At 40.7% G+C, this 17953-nt stretch overlaps 1 protein-coding gene across 9 annotated transcripts in view; it reads right to left on the reverse strand.

Annotated features, from left to right (window-relative positions):
* LOC137162350 (ATP-dependent translocase ABCB1-like) overlaps window positions 1-17953 on the reverse strand; it is a 79821-nt gene that overhangs the window by 28167 nt on the left and 33701 nt on the right. For all 9 annotated transcript variants that reach the window (XM_067562087.1, XM_067562086.1, XM_067562090.1 and 6 more), the window contains 12 exons: window positions 16047-16124; window positions 15189-15242; window positions 14094-14181; window positions 13947-13995; window positions 12903-13056; window positions 11428-11503; window positions 11021-11212; window positions 9816-9987; window positions 8759-8883; window positions 4763-4940; window positions 2676-2789; window positions 574-684 (listed from right to left, as the gene is read on the reverse strand). In XM_067562087.1, the coding sequence (XP_067418188.1) occupies window positions 574-684; window positions 2676-2789; window positions 4763-4940; window positions 8759-8883; window positions 9816-9987; window positions 11021-11212; window positions 11428-11503; window positions 12903-13056; window positions 13947-13995; window positions 14094-14181; window positions 15189-15242; window positions 16047-16092 (1359 nt within the window). In that variant the 5' untranslated portion in view covers window positions 16093-16124. The remainder of the gene's footprint in view (window positions 1-573; window positions 685-2675; window positions 2790-4762; window positions 4941-8758; window positions 8884-9815; window positions 9988-11020; window positions 11213-11427; window positions 11504-12902; window positions 13057-13946; window positions 13996-14093; window positions 14182-15188; window positions 15243-16046; window positions 16125-17953) is intronic.

Here is a 17953-nt window from a genome sequence, read left to right on the forward strand (position 1 = left end):
TGACAGACAAATTTGCTTCTGATTTAATTCACCAGAGGTCAAATGTACTCACCTTAAGTTTATGCTGTAAGCTCTTTTGTTCACCTTTGCTTTTTCCAGCAGGTGAAAATGATGAACTGATGGATGGTGGTGGTGAGGACAGAGCTTCAGTTTGGAAAGACATTCGTCCTGAATTATTGTTGTATTTTTATAACTATTATAATAATATTCAGCTCTAAAATTTAACTCATTTCATCCATAGATCTCAAAGCACTTTAAAAAGGAGGTCAGTATCACTATCCCCAGTTTACAGATGGGGAAACTGGGGCAGAGAGGGCAAAGTGACTTGCCCAGTGTTATTCAGCAGGGCAACGGTAGAGTCTAGAATAGAATCTTTGTCTCTTGAGTCACCGTTCAACTCTTTTTCACTAGATCATACTGTAATGTATAAATTCCCAGAATAGAGGATGGACACTTCAAAAACAAATCTGAATTCAAATAAACACGTTGATAAAAATATCGGTTTTCTTTTTGGTCACATAGATAAAGGCAGCAGCATTTCACTGCAAAGATGCATTTAAAAAGATAACTTACTTTAACATCAGGTCTAGATGGGTAACTGAAATGGATGTTTTTGAATTCAATCTCTCCGTTGAGCTTGTCTGGTCTGTATCCTTCCTTGGCACTGCTATCTATAAGACGGTGCTGGAGAGAAATTTTGAAAAGGTTTACACATTTCTATGATTTTACACTTGTAGTTTTAGCTGGATAAGTTGTTCTTCTTTTACTGTCCTAAACTGCTATGTCATCTTGCAGTGTAACTGCTAAATGGTTGCTGTGTTTCACCCAAGAGGATTCTGCATTTCAGTGAAATACAATCCTTGTGTATACCTTGCAAAGCATTTGGGGATGAAAGGCACTATATAACGTAATTATCTCATACACGCGGAAGTCTTGCAAATTTGTGAACATTTTAGAAAATGATGGAAGTGGTGGGACAACTAATTGTTTGAATTCTCACTGTTTCTTCAATGCAAAGCACTACACAAAGTTCATAAAAGAAAATCAATATTTGCAGATGTAGCATCTCCTCCAAGGCCTGGCTCAAGCCTTTTTCCTGTTGCCTGCTGCGTGAAGCAGCTTCTCCCCTCTCCTGTCACCTCCAGCATATGGGTCTTGGATGCTTTACCTTGGCGCCTGGCGCCTCCACCCTAGAGGGCCTGGAACAAAAGGGGTGCTGTCCTTTGGGAAAATGTTTACTGCCAAATAACATGCTAGGAGTGTAGTCCAATACATAAGGAATACAATAATTATCACAATCCCCAAAGTAACAATACAACAACAGGGTGAACTTTATTAGGGCAGGGAACAACTGAGAGGGACAAGGAAAGAACAGGAGTAACTTGAATAATAAAACATCAACTATACCTTAAATCATCCATCTCCCAACGTTTACTATAGGCCTAAATCCCCCAGCTCCCTCCCAGCATATGCCTTGGCATAATGTGAGTTGGGAATCTGTTCTTGGAGGGGTGAAGCAGCCTGTAATTGTTGGCTGGCTTAAAAGTCACATGCAAAATAAATAAACTTGGTATATATTACAAGGTCCTCACTCCTAAAAGGATACTATCATCCTGAGACTCCTTGGTCTGAAGTGCAATAGAAAATTGCTCCTCCGCTTCCCAGGTTGCTGGTCTCAGTTGGACTGACACTTTTCAATGACCCAGTAACACCACACAGAGTTCAAAGTTTCCCTTTGAGTAGGAAAGGGGAGTTTGAAGGGGACCTCCAACGCTGTGATGCTTCTCTTCCTGCTCCACTCCAACACCAGCAAATCCAAACGTAAAACAAAACCCTTTGTCTCTGAGTTCTGGTTTATGATTGGTTCTGGTAGTAACTTCCAGCTTGTTTTATCTCCATCCTGGACTCTAGGCTATCTGGGAAATAGAGTCCTGAGCCTCTGTAGCCATTGCTGCTATAGCCCACGGTGAGTCCCCCAAAGGCTTGCTTAATGTAATATGTCAGGAGCAACCAACTCCAGAGGGGTTACACTGAGTTCAAGCACCCTTAATTTAGTCCCTCTGGGCAAAATTCCACCCTCTGTTATATCTACACAACCTCACTGAAACCAATAGATATTTATGGCCATAACAGAAGATAAAAAACTCAGTCCTTTGTTTCTAACCTAATATGAACCTAAGTCTACAATTTGGTTACCATCTTTTATATTCACAGATATATAACAAACTACTGTACAAAATACTCAGAGTTAGTTACTGAAAGTGTGGTAGACGTCTTCCCCAGCAACAATATTATCATAGGTTTCAACAGCATTGTTAACAATCTCCAAATCAAAAGCTGTTGACTTGTAAATCATGTCTACTCCACATACTTGTGTTTTAAAGAGCAATGTCATTTCACTTAGCTCTTCACCACTCACTCTAAAAAAAAATAAAAATGAGGCAGTAACAAACCTAACAGGAAAGTTGTAAATCTGTAAAGTTGAGATGTAGATCTGAATTTCCCCCAACTTTGTAGTAAGTAGATTTAGGACTTTGGTTTAGGTTCATATCTCCTTAATATGAATAGAAATGTCTTCTTAATTTTGTTTTCAGTGGTATGAGTCAATAGAGTTCATCCACTTTTTGAATCTTTCGAGAAATAAATCAGAAATTTCAAACTGCGACAATAAGCACCTTACTGATAATCTGGTACACTTCATAGGCAGCACCTCGAGCGCTGGAAACACTCTCCAAATTTGGGGAGGCCTGTCCGAGAGAGAATGCGCCAATGAGCACAGAGAAGAACACCTACAGGGGACAAAGACAGGAGCCTGTTTATAGTAGTTCTAGATCTGCAGTTTCCTTAGTGGTAAATGTCCTAGTAATCCTGGTAGTTCTGTAAGAGATTTCCCAGAAAACTTTTAGAACAATTTTTGAAAAAGAGAGAAGAAAATCAAAACTAAATCAAAACATTTAAAGCTGCATTTTTCCAGCTCCCCCAGTTTTTATTCTTATGCTGGATTTGACATGGAAAGTCATGAATGTAGTTATTGTGCACAGCCACATGCCCTTTAATTGTTCAGTTAGCTTTTGTTGTTGCTGCTGCTGCTTTCACTAGCTCCCATGAAGAAGATAAATAGTGAAATTAGACACTCTCTCCATCTCTTTGCAATATTAAAAACCCCAGAGTCCTCAAAGAGAGTTAATCCACAGTTTCTTAACTGAGGCCCCAATCCTCCAAAGCACCTGCTTAACATTATGCACTGTGACTAGTTCCATTGAAGTCACGTACCCATCAGAAGTCACAGTGCATAAAGTTAAGCATGTATCTAAGTGCATAAAGTTCTCACAGTGCATAAAGTTAAGCATGTATCTAAGTCTTTGCAGGATCAGGGCCTTATTCCTCTCCAAAGGAAAAACAATCTAAATGTATTGGTAAAATACAGTAATCCCTTGCAAGGTTTTTAAAAAATAAAAGATGGTCATGTGACTGACAGTGGTAGACAAGATGCCAGCTCATGCAACAGCCCCAGACCTCACTGAATGCTTACAAATGCATAGCTGGAAGCCAGGCCAATTCACTTGTGTATTAGTATAGATCAACGTGGTGGTTAGATGTATAAGAATATATTTGGGTGTTTAAATGTCATGAAAACTAATGGGATGTTACATGCATTCTTTTCACTTATCTGTATCCTGTTATAATGTAGTAGCAAACATTTACATTGTGTATGCCCCTCTAAGTAAATAACCCATCAAACGAGAAAGCAGCTTTGTGGAATGCAAGTGAAGAACTTTAATAGAAAAGTGTTATTTTCAAAGCAACTGATCATTGTGTGTGATGATCGAAGATCAAAGAGCCTAAATGCATTCCTCACTCTCTGTCTTGAAAGGAAAAACCCACATGGGAAGTGATCTTGTCAGCTTGTTTTCTGTGAGACGAAACTGTAAGTATGGATTCAGGGAAAAATCCTTCATCTCTAACTGTTTGGATTCTAACAGGGTGGAATAACTGAATGAGAAGATGGAGATTCCTAGAGTTATTCTGGGTAGTCCCCATAGACTTTTGGGAAACTGGCAGATCACTACATCTCTGCTACCATTTGGAATGATAGACTGCGACTCACCTGTACATATATTTTGCCTGCTTTAACCTCTCAATAACTCTCATTACCATTTCTTAGCTAATAAACCTTTAGTTAGTTTACTACAGAATTGGCTATCAGCATTGTCCGTGGTGTAAGATTTAGGATACCAGTTGATCTGGGGTAAGTGACTGATCTCTTGGGACTGGAAGCAACCTAAGTGTGGTGTGATTGGTGTAAGTGACCTTTTATCACAAAGTCCAGTTTGTCTGAGAGGCAAGATACACTGGAGAGTCTAAGGGAACTGTCTATGCCTCCATGGTAACATTGGTATTGTGATTCTGGCTTGGTGAAATCTAATTATAGAACACACCACCAATTTGGGTTGTCTGCCCTGTTTTCTTACAGTCTGCTCTGACTCTGGCACTCATGGTCGTGAGCTACTCCAGACTGTGTGACAGTGACCAAATGAGATATTTGTTATGTAAATTAGATGTTGAATATGTATATATAAGTCCTCACTGTTGATTTATATTAAACATGTTTTAACATTTAGCCTGATGGGTACTCTGTGCCTGAGTAGAAATTATTAATCTTTTTTATGCAGTACTTAAACCACAAAGCATTTTCTCTAATTTATAAACCATTTTCAAAAAGTTTGCCTCAGCTAGTCAGACCATACTCTGCTGTACTTACAATTAACACACGTCCGATGTCATAGGTTTCTTCCTCCTCCCTTATGAGTTTGGTTCCATACCAAAATGCAAGAGCATAGGCTCCAAATATAAAAAACTGTGCAAAACCCAGAGATGCGTTGGTGATAATGGTTTTTTTGACTCCGACACTCCTGGCATTCTCTAGATTAACATCATATCTGAAAACAGGTGATAAATGTTACATTTGGTAGGTACCCAGCTGACATTCTGGTTAAAGCTCCCTAGCTTCCTTTCATGCATACAGGGTTTTCTGCCATAAAAATCAATTATCCAGATTCTTAAATGGTGTTTAACCTTCACACACATCTTCACTGATTTCATATCCGCAGCAGATGTGGCCTAATAATTGTCACCAGTAGGTATAGCTTCTGGTGCTGTTTCATTTAATGTGGCTGCTCTGAGGGTATGTCTATACTGATGACAGCAAAGTCGCCGCCGTCAGATTGATCTTTCTGGATCAATTAAGTGGTCAGTGTGGACCCACTCAATTGATCAGGAAGTCGACACAGTAAATCCACCCCCTCAAGTGGCATAGCGCTGAGTCGATGGGAATGCAGTTCCCCTTGGCGCAGTGCAGTGAAGACGGCAAGCAGAAGGGAAGCACAGTAGTCGACAGGAGTTACGCAAGCTACGCTGCGTAGCTTGCGTAACTCCTGTCGACTGTTGCCTAATTTCCAGGTACATGTAGTCCAGGGCTCAGTGAATTATCAGACGCATAGATAAACATGGTCTGTTGGGGAACAGTCAACTAGGCTTTTGTAAATGGAAATTGTACCTCTATTATCTATTGCAAATCTATTAGAATACTTTGGGGGTTTCAGCAAGCATGTGGACAAGGGTGATCCAATTGGTGTACCTGGACTTTCAGAAAGCCTGTGACAAGGTCCCACACCAAAGGCCCTTAAGCAAAGTCATTGGATAAGAGGAGAGATCCTGTCATGGATATATATATATATATATATATATACACACCTCCAAATCTGATTTCTATTCCTTACATCTGATGAAGTGGGTTACAGCCCACAAAAGCTTATGCCTGCAGAAATTAAATTTGTTAGTCTTTAAAGTGCTACAGAACTCTCGTTGTCATGGATCAGTAACTGGTTAAAAGATAGGAGAGAAAGGGTAGGAATAAATGGTCAGTTTTCACAATGGAGAGAGGTGAATAGTGCGGGTCTCCCAAGGGTCTATACGGAGCCCTGTAGTGTTCAGCATATTCATAAATGATATGGAAAAGAGGATGAACAGTGAAGTGACAAAAATTTGCAGATCATACAAAGTTATTCAAGATAGTTAAGTCCAGAGCTGACTGTGAAGAGTTACAAAGGAATCTAACAAAACTGGCAGAGTAGGCAACAAAATGGCAGATGAAATTCAATGTTCATAAATGCAAAGTAACTGAATACCTAATCCCAACTGTACATACACAACGATGGGGTTTAATTTAGCTGCTACCACTTAAGAAAAATATTGTAGTCATCATGGATAATTCTCTGAAAACATCTGCTCAGTGTGCAGCGGCAGTCAAAAAAAGCTATCAGAATGTAAGGAACGATTAGGAAAGGGATAGATAATAAGACAGAAAATAACACAATGCCACTGTGGAAAACCCTGGTATGCCCATACCTTGAATACTGAGTGCAGTTCTGGTCTCCCCATCACAAATAAGATATATTAGAACTAGAAAAGGTACAGAGAAGGGCAACAAAATTATTAGGATTTGATATAGCTTCCATGTGAGGAGAGATTAAAAAAACTGCATTGTTCCTTTTAGAAAAGAGATGACTAAGAGGGGATATGAAAGAGGTCTATAAAATCATGAATGAAAACAAAATGAATAGGGAAATGTTATTTACCAACATAACATAAGAACCAGGGGTCATGCTATGAAATTATTAGTTATCAGATTTAAAACTAACAAAATGAAGTACTTCTTCACATAATGCTGTCGACCTGTGGAACTCATTTTCAGGCTAAAAGTATAACTGGGTTAAAAAAAAATTAGATAAGATCATGGAGGATAGGTCCATCAATGGCTATTAGCCAAGATGGTCAGGGATGCAATCCCATGCTGTGGGTGCCCCTAAACGTCTGAGTGCCAGAAACTAGGATTGGATGATGGGATGAATCACTCAAAAATTGTTCTGTTCATTTCCTCTGAAGCATCTGGCACTGGACCCTTCAGAAGACAGAGTACTAGTGAAAAACTACTAGAGTAGTTGTGAAAAAGGCTAATATCATTCTGGGGTGTATTAAGGGGAGAATCATATGTAAAACATAGGAGGTAATTGTTCCACTCTACTTATCTCTGGTGAAGGCTCAGCCAGAGTAGTATATCTAGTGTAGGAAAAGTGTGGACAAACTGGAGAAAGTTTAGAAGAGGGCAACAAAAATGATAAAAGGTTTAGAAAACCTGATTTATGAAGAAAAGTTTAAAAAACTGGACATATTTAGTCTTTAGAAACGACAACTGAGCAGGGACCTGGCTAACAGTCTTCAAATACATTAAGGGGTGTTACAGAGAGGACGGTGATCAGTTGTTCTCCTGTCCACTGAAGACAGGACAAGCAATAAATAATCTGGGTAATCTGGAGCAAATTAGATTTAGGTTAGATATTACCAAAACCTTTCTAAATATCAGGATGGTTAAGTACTGCAATGCGTTACCAAGGGAGATTGTGGAATCCCCATCATTAGAGGTTTTTAAGAACTGGTTAGACAAACACCTGTCAGGGATGGCCTAGGTATTTTTGGTTCTGCCTCAACGCAGGGGGCTGGACTTGATGATCTCTCGAGGTCCCTTCCAGCACTACATTTTTAAGATTCTATGAATATCAGCCATCAAAGCTAAGAATTAGTGCTCACTCAATTTTTGAAGGAAAAGTGCTTTAGATAAAGTCAAACAAGGTAAAACAGAAGCCAGAATCCCCTTTAACTCTACAACTCGGCTGTATTTGTCTCTTGCTGAATGCTGCTGGAAGCCAGAAATTAGTCTCTTAAACTAATTTACTAAACTATATGCCAATAGCAAGCAATCAAATACAAATTAAGCACCATATTATGCCAGTTAACCCCTGTGAGATGAGGACAAAGATTAACAGGTTAATTAATTAAAGAAATCCTTCTCTTCTTGCTTGCATGTCCCTTACAAGCTTATGGCTTTCCAATCAATCAATAACTGCTTGTTGTCACTCAGAAGCCAGCTAATCCATTGAGCTTCTCCAGGGCATTACAGAAAGCACAGCTCAGCCCAATGATGTTCTCAGAGCCTTTCAAGAGGACAAGATGTATATCATTTGATTGTTCAATGACATGCTCAGAAGTTTTGTAGGGACCTCACGACACACACATTCATTTTGTCCTGTCCGAAAATGGGAAGGCTCAAAATAAATAGCACAGTTTAAGCAGTAGTGAAGGGATCTTAAAATGATGTGCAATTAATTTCTTCTACATAAAGTGCTCAGATACCATAGGTGCAGTTCAGATTAGATCAAGTAGAGGGTTATTTGTAAAGCACTGAGCATGCACTTAACTTTAAGCATGTGGGTAACCCCCTTGAAGTCAATGAAATGGGAAAGTGATATGCAATTTTACCTAAGATCATGATCCAGAAAAGAATGAGCTTAACTGTAAGCACTTCAATTATTTCAATGGGAGTGTGTATGTGCTTAAAGTTAAGCAGTTGCACAAGTGCTTTGTTGGACTGGAGCCTTATCTAAGATTGCATTTTCTATACCTTCAGTTTCCAAATTCAACTTCAGGTTTGTGTGAGATGGGATGTTGGGCTTTACAATGCCCCTCCATAATGTAGGTCAATTGAGTGATGGAAAGCATTTCCTGTCACATGTTATATTTATCTGTATCTTCTGGTGGATAAACTGACAGATTTTTGATTTTTTCTTTTAAATAACCGCATCACTTTCCCAAATATTGTGTGTAGTCAATAATTAGTTTAAAAAAACCCCCAGCAACTCACTTTGTTAATGCCTTCATCTGTCCATTGAAGGCAACAACTGTCCTGATGGCAGTCAACATTTCTTCTGCCACAGCTCCTGCACTAGCATAAGCAGCCAACTCTTTTGTAGTGAATGACGCCAGAAACTGGAAAATCAGCGGGCAGGAGGGAAAAGTATTTTACGGCAATCTATTTAAGTTGTGTAAATTATGTACTATATGAAGGGTGATCAAGTCCCAACTCCAATACAGTTTTCTCGGGCAACCTTGGCTAAACAACTTCTCTCTGTCTCTCAGTTCTCCATCTGCAAAATGGGAATCCCCTATCTTGCATGGTGTTGTGAGGCTAAACACAATGAAGATCGTGGGGCACTCAGAAACTATGTAATGGAGGTCACCTAAATAATTTAGCTAATTTGATTAAAGATCATAATCCTGTTTTTCCCTCCATCGTTTTCAGTGATTAGATGGAGGCACAGGAGGGGGAAAGAACACAAAATAAAAACCTATAAATTGAAACAGTAAATTTTTTTGTACATTACAAGCAATATCTACTAATATGGTCCCAGTTGATCAATTTAGGGAAAAATCTCCATACACATTTCACCATGCTGTATATATCCAATCTATGGTAATTGTATACAGGTCCTGGGGTCATGTTTACATCTGGGATGAAACTAGGTAAATTATTTGCAACAATATGATGTAAAACAGATTCAAAAACTGTTTTAAACGGCTTTTGGATTAACAAGGAAGGATGGTTGTTATGACCATCGGCTGGATTGTCCTAGGTGGACCTCTGTGAAAAAGGGCTCTCTGAATGCAGACCATCTTGTTTCCTTGTGGAGGTGAATGGTGGTGGCTGGAAGCGGTCCAAGCCTCCATGGCATGCCAACACCTGCCTGCTGATGCTCAATATAGACAGAGCTCTGCAAATTTTGGGACAGGAGACAGTGGAGTAGGAGAAGGGATGCTCTCTAAACTTTGTGGTCATGTTGCTTTGGGGTTCTCTCTCTCTTTCTCTCTCTCTCTGTTTTTTAGAGGTTGAAGTCTTATTCATTTTTTCCTGGCACACTTACGAGTGACCCAACTGCTGCTGAAGCAGCAAGGAGAGGACTAACTGACAAAATCACCAAAGTCAGTTTCCACCCGTTGATGAATCCTATAATAATCCCTGTCAGAAATGTGGCAAAGAATTGTACAAATATACAGATCTTGTCTCCGATGCCTTCATGGATGGTGTTAATGTCACTGTAAATTAAAAAAGAGATTTGTTAACTTTGATGAATGCCTCCTCCTCACACATTTTTGGGGAAGTGAGAATTTTGGATGTGGGTACTGAACAGAAGTAATGGCTCTTTGTGGGGCTACGAACTAGCAGATCACAGCTCATTTTCTGTGATATAACCTTCTACCATTGCTATCCCCGCTCATTCACAAGTGACCCAATTCATTTATGCAGTATCCAAAAAGAATAATCCATGCAAAGACAAAAATTCACTCCAAAAACCTCTACATTATTCTTTCCTCTTAGTTCCCCTGTGTAACCCATCTTCTTCAATTTTGTTATTAGACTTTAAGATCTTTGAGGCAAGGAATATCTCCATTTTGCATCCTATACAGTGAAGGCGCAGTGTTAGTAAATTATTATTTGTAGAATCATTGTAGTGTGTCACACTCATTTACTCTTGCTATTTACGTATGTGGAAGCCAGGAGTGGTGAAATTCAAGTCTCTCTCATTCCCTTCGGAATTCACATCTTCCAAAACTGGGCATATACCTACCAGCAAATATTAAATCTGGGGAACTCTGCATACTCTACATCTACCTTCCTCTGAATCCCTGCATAAGGGACCAGATCCAAAGATTCCTAATGATTTTAGTTGGTTTTGGATCAGGTTCAAAATGAGAACATACGGCCCATAAATATGAGTGCAGTTTCATTTCATACGTTAGGGTTTTCAGTGTTTGTAAACTAGCTGGAGACAGCAGAAGTGTTTATCTTTAGTAGTCTGCAAAGTAGCTCATAAACATTACAAAGCCAATGTCTGATGAGTAAGATATTGAATTTCACAGCATAAGCCCTCGCAATGTAGAGGTCACTGAAACAATGCAAATGAAGTGAAAAACGATAACGAACTCCTCCTTCAGATAGCAGTAATATTTTGGGTCTTAGTTTAAAAGGTTTCCTGGAAACTCTCTGTAGCTAATTCTATAAAGGTACACAGCAATTATCTTTATGGCTATCATGTTTCTGGTGCATAAATAAATAGAGCCTTCTCACTCTGTCAGTCTGGTGTTCAGTGTTCCAATCTGGGTGGTATCAAACCAAGCCATCTCCTGGTGGAGTATTGCAAAAAAAAACTTTTGTCGGATTCTTGCTGTCTGTCTTGCAGCTGCGATCAAAAATGTCCAGATTTGGATGGTGCTCAGTATCATTATGGCAAAGCCGAGACCAACATAGTAGTAGGCAAATCTGTGATAAAAGAGTAAAAGCCCATAAGGTCAATTGTATCTTGTGAGAGAAGTTAGACACATCAGGTCAAGTTCTGCCTTTCTTTACCCCAGTACAACCCTGCTGAAGCCAATGGAATGTACCTGAGGGCCAAATTTGGCTTGCAGTTTTACGGACAACAAAATATAGAAACCACACTGCACTATTCTTATGAAAATAATCGCAGAGATTCTTACTTTGTCATTTCAGCTTCTATATCCAAACCTGGAATTGCTAGACAAGTAGAGCCATTCATCAGAGCTGAAAGATTCCCTGTAACACGAAAAATATTCAGTTTTATTAGAACCTGCATAAAACAAGTCATGGCAGAGTTAGGCCATAACCCCATGGGTATTTCACATGACACTACACTCCCTACAACAGCTCTGCAGATTCATAACCTGCACGGTGGCCATCATCGTTCCAGGGGAGGATCAAACAGGGCAGATTTCTCAGTTAGTTCAGAGGGTTACCGTAGAGTGATGTCTTGGGTTTAGCTCACTACATCAGTGGGCACTGATCAGATCATAGCTTCATCTGGATTCCAACAATGGCCAATACGTGATTTTTCAGAAGATAACTCCCCCTTCTACCTCAACTAAGGCAAAATTCATTCATACAGAGGCCCCTCTAAGGCCAAGTTTTGTGCACCACTTAAGTTCCACCTAAGCCTCAAAACTGGGCTCAAGCGGGATGCAAGTGGTGATTCAGCCTTTTGCTGGTTGCCTGCAAAAGGGTAAATTTCACTAATAATGCACCTAACCAAAGGTGCAACAATATTCAGCCTGGGGAAAATAGGAGACTTCTTCCAGGCTATCAGCTCAGACCCTGCAATATCAGTTTTGATTGCCCTTATGGTAGGCTTAACTTATATAAAGGCAGAATAGTATTAATGTTTCTAGTCTGTTGTTTTAAAAAGCTAATCACAGAACTTGATTTGATGACCTCCTGGAACAGTGAGTGGTTCCCAACCTGTGGCCCGTGGGCTAAAAGTGGCTCATGGGGTCTTTCAGAGTGGCCCTCAGCTCCCCTCCCGCTGCCTGCAGAAGGGAGCCACTGCTTAAGAACCCAGGCAAGGTGCATTGTCGGTGCAGGCTCCTTGCTGCAGCCAATGGGACGGGAGGGAGATCAGCACAACCCTCCCCCTGGCTGTAGCTGGGAGCACAGCAAAGTGCTCTGCCTAGGTCCCTCGGCTCTGGGGTCCCTGCTGGAGCCATAGGGAGGGGAGCATTGATCTCCAATCCCCCTGGCTGCAGAAGGGAGCTACTGCCTAGAGATCCAGGTGGAGCATATGGTTTTTCTACTGCAGCCAGGGGGACAGGAGATCCTCCTCACTGAACTCCTTCCCTCTGGCTGCAGTGGAGGCAGAGGGGGGCTGCTGGCAGAGACTGGTGGCCCTCGAGCCAAAAAGGTTGGGAACCACCGCTATCCACTCTAGAAAGTTGTAAATCTTTTTACAGGTTCCAAATGTACTGCTCTGTAATTTATCAAGTGTCTATTTTGCTACAGTACTATATAAGAGACTAAAAAGGAAGGATTGTTCAGTATTCACTATGCTCTTCATATGCTTTTTTTAACACCACTGCAGCACTCCCTCCTGAATCTCTGTCAATCCAATAAAGAAGAGACCCTAACAAATATTTTCAGAAGTTGAACAACTTTACTTATTTACCTGAAGACGCATTTATTGCCATGCCACTAGACACAAAGCTGTTTGTCATCTCTCCAAAGACAATGATCATAAGTGGGAGCCCAGTTCCATTTGCAACAGCTGCAATCAAGCCTATCATCATCAAAAGGATATCCAGCCAATCGGCATACCCAAACTATATGAATATAAAGAAAAAAGAATTAATTTAAGGTTGACAAATTCACAGCATTGTTACAATACCTTGCTAGCCACAAAGAATAGGATTTGTTTTTAGATAGCACCATTCACATTCTGGGTATCCAAAAACACTTTATGAAGCAATGAATAGATACTGTGAAGGCAAACACAACACTTGGGATACATTTTGCAAACAGCTCGGACATGGCTTTAGGCCAGTTTTTATTGAGGGAGTTAGGGCTTGTTGGCAGGATGTCAGGATGAATCCCCTGATCTAGAGAGAAAAGGCATGTATCTCACATTTGTCATAAAGTGACAACACTACCTGTGCAACTCACTGCCTCCCTGTGTGCATTTTACTACATCACCTATTTACTCAGTGCATTTAAAATGTAAATAAGAACATGTTGCTGACAAACATTTGGCTGCTGCCTACCAGTAGAAACAGGTATGTAGCAGTTATCACATTTAAGAAAAACACAGCACTTGTTTCCTTGGGTAACTCATGTGATGTTATGTATTGGGTACTTATTAATGGTTAAATTCTCTCCAGTAGCAAGAGCCAGGGCAAGGCCCTACTTACCGCATGTGCTTCACTTCAGTCTTTAACATGGGTGAATTTCACTCGGTCATGGTGCTAGTGCGGAAAAATTGTCAAGCACTGGCAGTGAGCAGTGTGGGGAACTTTACACAGTGGGCCACATTTTTAAAGCGAAGAGCCTGAGGTCTATGCACAAAAATGGATGTGCAGCAACACTGAATTTTGGGCAGACCTCTCTCTTCTCTCTAGAAATGTGGTACTGTGGTTGTACATTAGTCTGTTATCATAACAGGGAAAGAAAAGGAACAATGAGAAGTATAAATCAAACCAATAATCTGCACACTAACCAGTTTCAAAATGCCAACCATCTTTGCCTTTGACTTCTCATTTTTCTTTCTGAAGAGGTTAATGCAAAACAATAAATTAATCCAGGCCCTTTCTTGGAAGGCAATGCAAGAAATTGAACAGTATGTTAAGATCAAGGAACCCCCTACTTTTTCATGTTCTTCTTTAACTGGTCATTTTGCTCAGGTTTTTCATCACTTTGGAAAGTAGGATTGTCATAGCCATTACTTGCAAATTCTGTGGACGAGAAAGTAGGTTTTGATTTAACAAATAGTAAGGTATTTTAAGTCGGTGTCCTATGATGCATAACATATCCCTTCTTGAATTATCTGAGCACCAAAACAACTGGGTTTTTTAAAAGCAACTGAAAACTACATTTTTCTCATGTTCTTGAAACAGTTCAGTGACTTTCAATTTTTTCTTTCCCAAAAATCACACCCAAGCTGAGAACAAACATTTTCAGTCCAAAAAATAATTTTAAGGGAAGTTATTAAAGACTAAAAATGAGAACTTGGGCCTCAGTCTTGCAAAAACGTATACTTGTGTTTAAGGCCACGTATATACGTACAAGCTTACAGCGGCACATCTATACCAATACAGCTGAGCCGCTGTAAGAGCGCTCATGTAGGTGCATTATGCCAATGGGAGAAAGTTCTCCTGTTGACATAATAAAACCAGCTAAACAAGCGGTGGTACCTATGTCGGTGGAGGCGTCTCCTGCTGATATAGCACTCTGCACATGAGTGCTTATCCGGCAAAACTTTTATTGCCTGGGGGATTGGGTGGGGGGGGGTTCCACACTCCTGAGCGACAAAAGTTTTGTCAACATAGGTGCTGGTGTAGACATGGCCTGACTCTACACTTGGGGAATAGTCTCATTAAAGTCAATGGAATTGTATACAGTATGTAATGTTAGATACATGCCTAAGTGTATGTCTACACTAGAAGTGCTACAGTGGCACAACTGCATTTATGTTGCTGTAGTGCTGTAGAATATACACTTACTACAGGGATAGGAGGGATTTCCGTTGCTGTAGTAAATCCACCTGCTGGGTTGATGGAAGAATTCTTCTGTCAACCTAGTGGCGTCTACACTGGGACTGAAGTCAGCTTACCTATGTCTCTCTGGGGCGTGAATTTTTCACATTTCTGAGCAATGTAGCAAGGTGGACCTATGTTTTAGATGTAGACCAGGCCTCTGCCTTTGCACAATTGGGGCCTCAGAGTGGAACAGGCATACTTACTATTTGTTTGTATTGCAGTAGTACCTTCAGGCCCCAGCCCTACTGCGCTATGTGCTGTACAAACACAAACCGAAAAGAGAGTCACTGCCCAAAAGAGCTTATAATCAAAGAATAAGATGAGAAGTAACAAATGGATGAAAGAAACAAACAGACAGAGGAATCACAACAGAATAGTGAGCTGACTGTGAACTACATGATAAAGGATGGTCACAGCAAACCAGCTGTCTATCCTATCTCAGGCTGAACCATAAAACTGCTGTGTTTTCCATCACTGGTTGTTATAAACCTTTGTACAGACTTACAGGAGGCTATTATGTTTGTTTGGTTTATATAACAGTTCAAATGCAGCTAACTGCCTCCTGACTCTCACAATGGAGCATTTGCATGCTTAGGCCCCATTCCTGATGCACGTGAATAACTTTATGCATGTGACTGGCCACACTGAAACTCAATGGGAACTACTCATGGGCATAAATGCTTGCAGGATGGGAGCCTTAGTTATTTTTAAACTATCATGCCTCACTAGGCACACCAGTGTAATTTACTTAGCTGCAGCCAGTGCTGTGATTAAGTAAAAAGAGAATACATGTATTCAGTGATAGCTAAGAATTTTTTTAGATGCTTTTTCCCCCACATAGCTCCCCAGGAAGGGTCCATATTCACCGGGTAGAGAAGCTACAGAAGGAAGTTTAATAGCCTGAGTAGTGTGAGTGGAGGATTGATCCATTTTTCCCTACCAATTCCTTATGGCTACCAGACAAGATTCAAAATGTAGCTTTACATTCAGGGCAATGGAGTGCATCCATCAGCAACTAGCCTAACATTAAAAAGAACAAACAAACAACCAAAAAAGCTTACTAGGATCAAATGGTTCTTTTTGTGTGTGATTTATGAAATCGTCCATCGCTTTATTGTGTCAATCACTTTGGATAAAATCTGGATACAAAAGAAAACAGCAAAACCTTTCAGAGACAGTAGCCATTAAAAAAGTTCATAGTAAAATATGTTTCGGGTTTCTTTATTAATTATTTGTTTCCTTTCAACACTTTTCCTATGGAACAAAAATGTTTATCATTACATACTCCTTTTATTATTTACGTCAGGGTAAGTTACTTTTTCTAAAGAGCTATGTTAATTTTTTAAAATTAGAACAACAATGTGGCCTGCCTCCTGGGGGTAACCAGGGCTGTGACCACCTGCCCTAAGCATGGGGAAGCTGCCTCTGTGCCTTATGGGGGTCAGCTCCCCAACTCCACCCACCACAGGCAACACAAGCACTCCCCTCAAGACCTAAGCAGGCCCTGCTCTCTCTTTCCAGATTAGTGATAGGCGTACTTCAACCTCTGAGTCCTCTGAGCATCTCCCTGGAGTGTCTAGCCCCTGCTTCACTGGACATTCATAGTATTCACAGATTTGTTGTTCTGAAAGGAACAGTACTCCCCAGGTTACCAGTTTCACCTCAGATCATCTCTTCTCTCAGCACACTTAAATAGGTTTATAGTCAAACAAGCAAAAGTTTATTTAACAAAGTATAGATGTAACCCCCCTTTCCGGCACTGAATGCAGTGCAAACAAGAGAGGGGTACCTCATAGTCTTTGCACAGTTCCAAAGTTTCTGCCACCTTGGCACGTTTCACAGTTGTGCTAGTGGATGCCGAACTCTCCCTCCTGATACGCTAAAGAATAAAGCTACTTGGCAGTGCTTCCAGAGAGACAAGGGATAATCACACTAAGGCTGTGGCTACCCCACTTGAACTCACAAATAATGCAAACTCACACAAGCAAACACAATACAAATAATACCTATAAACTTTATGTAAGGACTTGACTGAAGAAAAATAGACAATCAGTGAAAATATTAAATGATGAAAATGATTAGAGAGGTCAGTAATGCTTTGTAACTACTAAATGCTCTGCCAAGAAGCATTCTAGGTCACGTGACCATACACTCTTTCAATGTTCCTAACCAAAAGTGTCCCCCCTCCTCACTTCTGTCTGTCTCCCACATCCTCCACATCTCACGTGGTGGTCATAGAGACATGTTGCAGGCCATTAAAGAGATATTGTTAGAAACACACTTTATTATACTGGGAATTGGCAGTGCAGGTCCTGATGATCCTGGTAGTTGAAAACCCTTTCACAGATGCAATGTGTCTTCATGGTGCAAAATTACACCCTAACTCCCCATCTAACTCTAACACAGGCTACTCATTCAGGTTCCATTTCTGGGTCAGCGGTCAGGAGACTGAGGCAGGCAAGTAGGGATCACTGGAGAAGGACTAAGTGCTCGCTCTCTTCTGGAATAGTGCTCACAGTCTTTACAGCTTGGAACCCATGGGTTCAGTTGTAAGCAGGTGTGGTCTCTGGATGCAAAATCCAGACTCTGGTGTGGTCTAGTTGCAGGGCAGGCAGGTTGCTAGCAGTGAGTGGCAGGAGAGACAGACTGTCTCTTCTTGTTGCTGTTGGTGTTCCCTCGTGGGGCTTTCCTGCAGGCTGGGGTTACAAGACAGGCCAGTTGCTGGGCCTGGAAGTGCTGTGCTGGCAAAGCTTCTCTCCCCTCAGCTACCCAGTTGGTCTCTCCCACTTGGAGTGAAAATCAAGCTATTCATAGCCTTCCTCCTGCTTTCCTAGGCATTGAAGGCTCTGCACATGGTCTGAGACTGCTTCCTTCAGTTGATTTGGATTCCTGACTTATTTCTGGACAAGTCACTGGGGGTCATGTTGTGGGTGCTTCAGGAAAATGAAGTAATTATCCTGTTGGTAGC

The sequence above is a fragment of the Emydura macquarii genome, unplaced genomic scaffold (assembly GCF_026122565.2).
Source record: "Emydura macquarii macquarii isolate MOO-44397 ecotype Brisbane River unplaced genomic scaffold, CSIRO-AGI_Emac_v2 contig_2422, whole genome shotgun sequence".
NCBI classification, from domain to species: Eukaryota; Metazoa; Chordata; order Testudines; family Chelidae; genus Emydura; species Emydura macquarii.